General features: G+C 40.4%; 1 protein-coding gene across 7 annotated transcripts in view; it reads left to right on the top strand.

Moving 5' to 3' along the window:
- Window positions 1-624: 624 nt before the first annotated feature.
- Window positions 625-9,532, top strand: part of kif21a (kinesin family member 21A) — a 56,822-nt gene continuing 47,914 nt past the window's right edge. For 5 of the 7 annotated variants that reach the window (XM_085462604.1, XM_085462605.1, XM_085462601.1 and 2 more), the window contains exon 1: window positions 626-987. In XM_085462604.1, coding sequence (XP_085318730.1) covers window positions 944-987 — 44 coding nt within the window. In that variant the 5' untranslated portion in view covers window positions 626-943. Of the gene's footprint in view, window positions 988-9,532 lie in introns of all 7 variants that reach the window. The other 2 variants (XM_085462600.1, XM_085462598.1) reach the window with 1 other exon arrangement.

The following is a 9,532-nucleotide window of genomic DNA, read 5'->3' as shown; positions in this document are numbered from 1 at the left end:
TTGAATTCGAAATATGTACTGATGTCATTTAGGATTTCTTATAGAGACTCGTGTTTGCCCATCTTTTGTAGTCACATGAAAGTCCAACTATCTACCTGCTAAGCTATCGAAACTTTCATTTGTGTAAAAGAAGCTTGTGGTAGTCCAAGGTTACTGCTATCAGAAGGCTGCTGGTAGATTCTCTGCCGTTGCTGACATGACTTCATGCCTGAAAGCCAAATGGCTGATGCTGTAAAGCGGTTCATGGTGCTGTGATTTCTCTAAGACGCACAGAAAAAAAAAGTTTTAAAATTAAATTAATATTGTCCCAACATTTTCTATCATAAAACGATGATAACTGTCTGGAAAATGTACATTTTGGGCTACAGATTCATTCTGGACTGTGTCACGAGCGCTTTTTATTAATGTGGAAATGCAGATTTTGGTACTCCTCCAATATACTGGGGGGAAAAATAATACAGTGATTCTTACTATCGCCTCACTCCCCGGAGAGGGCGTGGCTTGCTGACGCACTGCGGATCCCTCCCAGTGTCTAAACGGAGCGGAGAGAGGAACGGCGAGGCACCGAGGGGCGCGCGCACATGTGCGAGTGTGTTTGAACCAATGAACGCGTACGCGCGCGCCATTGGCTCACCAGCAGCCGGAGTGGCAGTGTGCAGACTCGAGTCGGAGCATCAGGGCCAAGTTGCGCAGAGATGCAGCGTACGTAGACGCAGCACGCGGGCACACCACCGCGGCTCTTCCCCGATATCATGGTTTAAACACCGTTAAGATAGGTTGTTGTGGGTTTTATTTTTTAATGGCGGCGCTGAAGTCGAGGTGATCCGCTCGCCAGCGGGAGTATAGTGCGCACTCCTTTTTTTTGCCGGGGCTAGTAGCCAACGCAGATAAATCCGCACTATTATTATTATTTTTTCTTCTACCTGCTGTTGCATAAGGAATCATGACAACGGGACAGGATGAAAGCTCTGTCCGTGTGGCATTGAGGTAAGGCGCTAAAGACTATTTAAATGTTTCCATTAACTCCCAAATGCGTAGCAACATTAATTGCCCGGTGCCACCTGTCAGTCAGTGCAGCGGGCCTCGCAAACACCTGCAGGTCATCAGCATCATCTTGTGTTCGCCAAACACTCTTTGACCTGGAAAATATTCCGCGTCGTGACGTTGCTGTCACCGGCTTTCAGGACATGTTTGCGGCGCAATTGTTTCTCACCTCAGTTTGAATGAGCAGGCTTTGTGTTGGGGGCTCACAAACATAGAGCATCACGCCCATTGCACAGGTACGCGCACGCGCGCACACATTCACGGGCCATCCTCTGTAGCGTGCATGCTGGGAGGAGTGACGATATCTTTTTGCAGCGGCTCTCTCTATCATAGAAAAGGAAACAGATGGAGAAGGTGGGAGAGAGCCAGTCGGCCTGTCTTCGTCCAACGGTCTGGCGTCTCATCAAAGCCTCCTGCAGAGACAGTGGATCGATGAAAGAAGAGCTTCACTGACAGTCAGGTTCCAAGGAAAAGGGCAGTGGGCCTATAACGCTGTCAAGCCTGCTCTTTGTTTGTAGACATTCAGTGGACAGCTCAGTCACGGCTCTCAGCGATTCAGTACTGTTCCAATCAATTCACCAAACGGACAGGCTGCTTCACCTCTAATTTCATGCACTTGATGTGGGCGGCTGTATTCATGCTGAAGAAGGCCGCTCACACCCAGATGGTGAAGTGGCACTGACAGTGACATAATGGGGAAACCAATCTCTTTCTCTCCCCTCCAGTCTGTCCGTATCCATAGTAATTATAAAAATGACTCATAATGGCAGTATAGTTTCTCATATCTGTTTTTTCTTTTTTTTTTGGTATCCTCATATTCAGCTGCTCGCCTGTGTTCCTTGTTCAACCTTAAAGACACACAAGTGCCTCGTCATTATTTGTGATGATTGTTTGTGCTGAGCTTCCGGATACCATCCCCCAGTATCCCATTTATGAGGGGAATAATTTATTTTATGCTGTTGCTACTCCATGTAAAACAGGGGTTGAATTGGTCTCAAGTGTTGGTTTCGAACACAGTTTTTATGGTAGGACATTTTCCAACAGAAACTAGTGATTCTGGAGATGTTCTGTTTTGTACCGTCTGTTATTTGTTGCCAAATAACTCCTGAAAAATTTGCCTTTGCAAAGATAGACATTTAGTGGTTTTAATGGAAGGATGAAAGCAAAACAGGCAACTGCCTGGACCTGCCCAGTTAATTACAAAACAGTTCCCAGAACAAGCAGCATGTTGCCGTCCCAGTCTAAGTGGATCGAGTGCCACTTCTCCCCTGTGGAGCCTGTAATGCGGTCAGTTGTCTCTCCCCACCTGGAGTCTACTCTGCTGGGGCTTTCCTGTTTGTCCCTCTGGGGCTGCACAGTTGGTTGCACTAAGTAATATAACGGCCCTGCGCTGCCTTACTGTAAAGTTTTGCTGTTTGTCTCAATTCTGTGGTGTGATTTGTAGTGTTGTTTTGCTGCAGGCACTTTGGGTTTTTGTTAAGAGTTTTAGAAATGTTTTGATTACCTTTGATGTTTGCAGGGATGTAAGGTTAGGAATGGAGCAGCTCCTATAATGCTACCACTATAATGACAGTATGGTTATACAGTGATACGTTGTGAGACTGTGTGATGCAATAGCCAAACAGTCCTGAAGAAATCAAAAGTCCGGAAATATGCATCTAGGAATGAACGAACTGTGGTGTCAGTTGTGTGCGCGTCAGTTAGGTCAAAGGTCAGTGGAGGTAATGGTCATCATTAATCAATTTTAATAATGCATTTCTTTTAAATCTGATTAGCTTTTTTCCGCTGAACACTATTTTACCTCTTAAGAGTGTTTAATATTCTTCTCTGCAAGTTGGTTAACTTCTGTTCACCCTACACTCTTTCAGTTAATTATCACCATCACAAATCATAAAGTAGCGACTGTTTTTTTTGCCAAATTGTTATCCGAACCATAATCTACTTTGATGATGACAATAAATTACCCCACAAGATGAAATGGAGGGGGTCTACATAGAATAGAAAACCCTTTCTCCTATTAGCGTACACATGAAGTCAACGTATCTGATTACAAAAAATCACCTGTCTAATGTAATAATTCATATTGATTCACACCTCATACATGAGTGTAAGGTAGCAGAATTATGATATGCCAGTTTCATATGAAAGTAAAACGCACGCCTGTCCAAATTGGATGCAAGTGTATTTTTAAAATGATTTGCATTGTCAGAGAGTCGCTATAGGAGCATGCAAATTGCAGTGAAAGTGTAGACAACCATTCACTTAGGAAGAGGTGAATGTTTTGTGTTGTGGTTCCACCAGCTAAAATTACAGCTCTGATCTTAGTAAACTGTACTTCAGTTTGCCATATGTGAGACTGGTTATTTGGTAAATGTACCCTGAAAAGCATAATTGAGCTTTCTCATAATGATGCCTCTAAATGTAATTCTGTTACCACAGAGTTTTACTGAAGATCAGTTTTCATCTGTAATGGGTTTTCTAGTGACAAATGCATGTGCATAGATGCTTCAAATTGGGCATGACGGTTTCGTTTTTGTTTTTTCTCTCTGCTAAACCCAACAAGCCTATGGATATTTGGTTAGGTGTGTGTCAACAAAACCGCCTCATATGTAGACATCATGGAAAAATAGCTGAACTCATCTTGCAGACCAACAGTTTTCATGGTTCTGTTTTATACAGGGTTGGTTTTAAGGACTAAAAGGACTTCTTAAGGTAATTTAACAGTTTAAGGCCAAAACTTTATGTTTATATAAAAAAGGCCATCTTGCGCTGTCAGACTTCTACAAAGGAACTCAAAGCCAAGAACATTTGCTTGTCAGTGTTTACTCGTGCAGAAAAATGGTGGCAGTAGAGGGTGTATTGTGAAACAGTTGCACAGTCGTATCCCTCCCTGACTACATTATATTAATTGTACTGTACCTGGTTTATTTGAACAGCCCATTATGTCATAACAGTCTGTTTTAAATGGTAGGTGTGCATTGATGGGAGGGGCCGAAAGGCTTGCAGTGAGGACTTGCTGAACCTGCCTGCTGTGGTTGTTATTAGTGTATGTAGCAGAATCATTGTTTTTAATGTGCTGACAGCTTAGCACTGGGGATCAAAGTGAGAGAGAAGTATCTTTGACTTTGTTTATATCTGCTGTAAGAGCTTAGCTTGTGCATTAACCACTTAATAACATAAAGTGGAGGAGCTTGCAAAATCAAAAGCCATGCCACATCTCACCTTGAAATTTACCTCCTCATTTCCCCTGTAAAGACTTGTTGTCTCTGATGCTCAGCTGAAGGCCATAACAATGACGATAATGAAATTAAATGGGTCCCTAAACCTCTTAAGACTTAAGTTACAGCCATGCTTTAATGTAATCAAGTGTAGGCATGCAGCAACTGGTATAAGTGGGTAAGGCTAAGCCTCAGGTTGTGGCTCACAAGCCAGCTGTAGAGACAGGACTAACTGTGGTGGAACAATCTTGTTAAAATGAGCTGCACGATTAGAGCAGATATCTTATATTATTGACCAGAATGGGCTTCAGCTCAGCTGACAAAAGCTGTGTGAGCCGAGGTTTACAATGCAAATAGAGATTAGTGTCTTTCATCGGAGAGGGGGGGAAAAGGGCTCAGTCGAAAAATTGTAAAAAAAAACAACAAAGGGGGAAAAGCATGTAGCTACATGTAAAATATCAATTTGTGTCTGTTGTTAAACAGTTAGCTGAAGCATTAGTTGGCTAACCTTAACATACCTATTTTCTGTGTTTAAAAGCAACTCATGTTTTTGTATGCTACATAAAAGCTAAAGGTTTATCTGTCCAAAAGTTTATAGTTGAAGTGCAAAGACATGAATTTTTTGAGTGAAGTTTTAACAGGTTTTTGGACACTGTAACAAGGGCAGGGCCAGTAGGTTACTGGCAGAGGACCAGTTGGCGCTCAGGACATTTAGATTCGTGTTCGTCGCCCATGGCAGCACCAACTAAACACAGCCCCTCAGTTTAAAGCCTCTGCAGACCTCGCGCTTTGTTCACATCCACTGAACTGTGAGAGTCTGTCAGGATGTAGCTGTTGACCCACAGTCGTTTAGATGTGTCTGTGTGTGGGTTTAAGAGTGTGTTGGTCTTTACCTGCGTTCTTTTTTTCTCCCATTCTAGTAAATTGTCCAGTGTAACTTTTTTTTTTTTTAACCCATCACTGCTGATTAAGTTTCAAATGTTAACCCTGGGACTGGGTGATCAGTACAGATCTTAAGTCCAATGGAAGTTTTATAGCTTTTGAGCTACAATCTCAAAAGCACAATTTCCCTCTGTCTCTAACCTGGACTGAGGTTCTATGAACAGCATTAATCAGTTCACCTCAGAGACACTGTAATTACGTACAGATTTAAAAGTAAAAAAAAAATAGGAAACCATCTGACCATGATGAGCTCTGAAAGCTATTACCTAAAACTTTAAATTGAACTTTAAAATTTATGAGGGAGCCTGTACAAACATTTTAATTTCATCTTTAAATTAAATTTATGTATTTTATTCTGCAGATGATTAAAAACCAGTTTGACAATGTGTTTATTAAAATTTTAAACCAAAAGTATCACCTACATTTCTCCCATTTGTAAGATCATAAAAGGGTATGAACTGTGATACATATAAAACTAGAATTGATCCTCTGCTATAACTATAATAGTAGCTTAACTTTAAGTAAAAGTGGCAGTATATTTGTCTTGTGCATTAATAGACTGACTCAGAAAGAGAAAGCAATTCGAAGCCACTGCCTCAGGCTTCAGGGAAGTGTGAGGGAAATATTTATTCATGGCCATTCTTTTTGTCTTGTTGTTGTTGTTGTTGTTGTTTTTTTCATTTTCAAAAATGTTAAAAATGACTTTACTAAACAACTTATTCAGTAGACTGTGAAACTGAGAATGGTGGCAAAATGAAAGTTTGCCTCAATATTTTACTGTTGCTGAATAACCATTGCAAGCCGAATATTGAGCTGTATCACTGAATGAAGCAGTCCTGATGCACACTTCTTGCTGCACTCCGTTTACATCAGAAGTTGGATGTCGGAGATACAAGTGACATCACTCCTGAAGTGACCATGTTGCAGTAACAGTATTAATACCCTCAAAACAGGTTTTCTACCTTGCTAGGGAGAAATTCATCAATCACCTTTTTCCCTTCACTTAAACACAGTTGCAGCACATCCACAGGTCAGTGCTCTGTGTATAGGTTAGTAATTAGTAAATGCACAATAGTGGTGTTACATCTTACAAGATTTAAAGCTTTACTATTGTTTATGTGCACTGCTACCATGTTGGAATGTGAAGTTGGGGTCTGGTGGGTAATCTGAGTTGAGGAGGCATTCCAGTGGAAGATTCCGACTCAGAACTCGGGATTTCTGACTTTCAACTGAAAACGGAATACAGCAAGAACCTTTTCATATTACTTGATTTAACAAAACACAAAATGTCAGTAACATTTACAACAGGCACATGTCATAGAAAACAGTATTTCTTGGTACAGTGATGTGACTCAATTTGTTATTTACACAGTATTCCACAAACAAGGGAAGAATAGTGTTTATCGCTGAGATTAACAACTGTAGGAGATTAATATCCGTCTGGAGGACCTGGTTTACTTTTTTGGCTCTGTCTAGATCAAAGAGTTCTTCTTTTGCCTTGTGTGGATTCCGCACACTTTTTCATTGTCATTCTATTTAAATGCTTTTATTAAAGAAAGGGCTTGATGGAGGCTTTCATAGGACTGTATTACATCTCTGCACATGCCTCTTGTCTTTTTAAGCAGTAGCCAAAATGTGTAAATACTGGCCAAGTTACGCTATGAATAACACCTACTTGGCCTGCAGCATTAGATGGGAAGAGGTATGTGATCCCAACAAGAGACAGAGGCAAGCTTTGGATAGACTCAATTCATTATCATGTAACATAAGTGACCTTCATCATTTGTACTTCATGATCTTACTGTATAAAAATTACTCGAGCTGACAGCCTGCATGACTTTATAGTGGTGCCATTTAGGTTATCACAAAGCACTTAATCCTGTGTGATAAAGTGCTGTGATAACAGACTGTTAAAAGTGCTGCACTTCACTAAGATTATAGTCCTTGGTTAGTATCTACAATGTCAAAAAATAATGACAAAATGCCTTCTGCAAGTTCCAAACTAGAAGTGATATATTTGGTATGCTGTGTCAAAAAACTATTTGAGTATTTTAGCTTCACAAATGTCAGTAAATGTTTTGTATTGTAAGTTTGTAAATTGAATATCTTAGGATTTTGGTTGGAGAAACGAGCAGTTTGAAGACATAGAATTAGATTTTAAGGCACATTTTACTTAAAATACATAGCTCTATGTATTTGTTAGGAAAAGTTCCACAGCAGGCCTTACATGCTCACTGCAGCAGGACCACAATATCAGGAAGTCAAATTATCTTTAGTAACTGACTTTGTCGTGGTGACGGACTGCCCTGTATCACACTAATTTGAGTGTAGCCCAGATAACACTTCCAGTGTTTGGCCATCATGACCTCCTTCTAGACAGAAGGCTCTTCCATTCCAAGGCTATGCTAAGCATAGCCTACACTTAAGCTCAACTTGCCTCAAAATAGATTCCTGACTGGCCGCAGCACTCCTGGAAGACCTCAGTTATCTATATCACAACCTCAGGAGTCAGCACATTTCTGCCAGATGCATCTGCACCGATGCAAAGAGCCTTGTGCTGTGCAGTCTGCATGCACCACATGTCAACATGTTTTTTTTTTTTTTTGTTTGTTTTTTAAACAAGAACCGGATTTCCCAAATTCTCCTTCTCCTCCTCCATTATACAGCATAAAAATTAGATGGTTACACAGAATAAATTGGATGTAATCATAGAGTAGCTTACATGCAAACCACACCCTTAGAAAAATGTTATTGGCTCAGTTGTTGGCACTGTCTTGCTCTGGCGCACTTTGCATTGCTCCTTTTTTTCCCCCCCTAGGTAGTTTTCTTTCCCAGTCCTTTAATTTTACCAGCAGTGTACCACTGCTTGATATGTATGCCTTTTCCTGTTCACTGTACAGATCTTCCAGTTAAGGACTCAGCCAAAAATGAATGAAGTCTAAATGTAGAACAGAAGCCACAAATAGGATGTGGATGTAACTTAACTTCTATCATCCAACTGCCTGCATAATCACAAATAGGACTCCGGTCACAAATAGCTCTGTTTGCATAGCAAGCTGCCACCTTATTTATGTCAAGAGACTCTCTATAGTTAATGGGGACAGATGTTTTTTCTATGAAGTGATCTGTTTTTATTTGTGAATCAGATTTTGTTTTAAGGTTATGTTGAAATGTATAGATGTTGCTGTGCTGATATGGAAGATGCATGTTTAGCTTGCAGTCACCACGTTAGGGACCCATGACTATGTTAGCACTGGAATCCATTCATCTGGCACTTCATGTTTGTTTGTTTTTTCTCTAATCTAAAAAGTGTGACGCATGTTTTAATATTATAGTTAGAGAGACATTAAGGATGGTGATTTTCAGTTTTACTTCACTTTACATGTCAGCTTAGCAGGGGTGTTTTTTTTTGTTTTTGTTTTTTTACCTAAACCAAAGTGAGGTTTGTGTATTCCACCACAGTAATGTGATGGCATTGAATTTGGGTCGCAGTGTTATCTTTGGTTACAACACTGCAACTGAAGATAGGGTTATTTGCCCTTAATGTACAATACCACATTTGGTGAAAGCCAAACATGACACATATTAGCTTATCAAAGACCTCATACCGTCTGTGGTGAAGGAGTGGTAATTTGGTCTCGTTTTGGAGCCACTAGACATGGACACTTAGTCTCTGAACTCTGCTTTATACCTATAACTACTGACAGTTATTGATGAGAATTGGCTCATGCAACAGGACAGTGATCCTACACACAGCAAATCTATAACAGAATCGCTGAAAAAGAAAGGAATGAGGGTGTTGCAATGGTCCAAAGGTACATTATCAATCGTTGTTCAGCTTTGGATTGGATAGTCTTTATTTTCGCTGGAAGCAATTTTGATAACAAACTGTCATCAGCTATGCCAGTACATACCACAAATAGTTGCCTTTGAAGCAAAATACATGATACTCGAATGAGTATTTGTTGAAAAATAACCGTTAGCTTTATACATTTTCATTAAATCCTTTGAGGATGTCATTATGTACCCTTACCCTATCCTATCTGATTAATCGCAAAAAAATGCATCAGCAGATGAAAATGCAAAACAAAAAACTGAAAAACTGAAATTCTAGCTGTTATGATATCTAATTGCTGGAGGAGTAGTGGCTCACCTCTGCATCACATCTTCAATTTGGATGAGGAGTAGCAGGCAGTTACTTGAACAATAAAACAGCTTCTTTGCTTGTCAAACACCCCTCCTGTGTTTAGATGTCTTGCACCTAAAGTGCAGCCTTGGATTAAATCCTGCTGAAGGCACCAAAGTGCAAATGAAGTTCCACCACCTGC

This window comes from Copadichromis virginalis, linkage group LG7 (genome assembly GCF_057382275.1).
Source record: "Copadichromis virginalis isolate Kocher_CV1m ecotype Utaka linkage group LG7, C_Virginalis_male_GT1.1, whole genome shotgun sequence".
Lineage (NCBI taxonomy): Eukaryota > Metazoa > Chordata > Actinopteri > Cichliformes > Cichlidae > Copadichromis > Copadichromis virginalis.
Note: the sequence above shows the minus strand (reverse complement) of the source record. Positions and strands in the feature narration are given on the sequence as shown.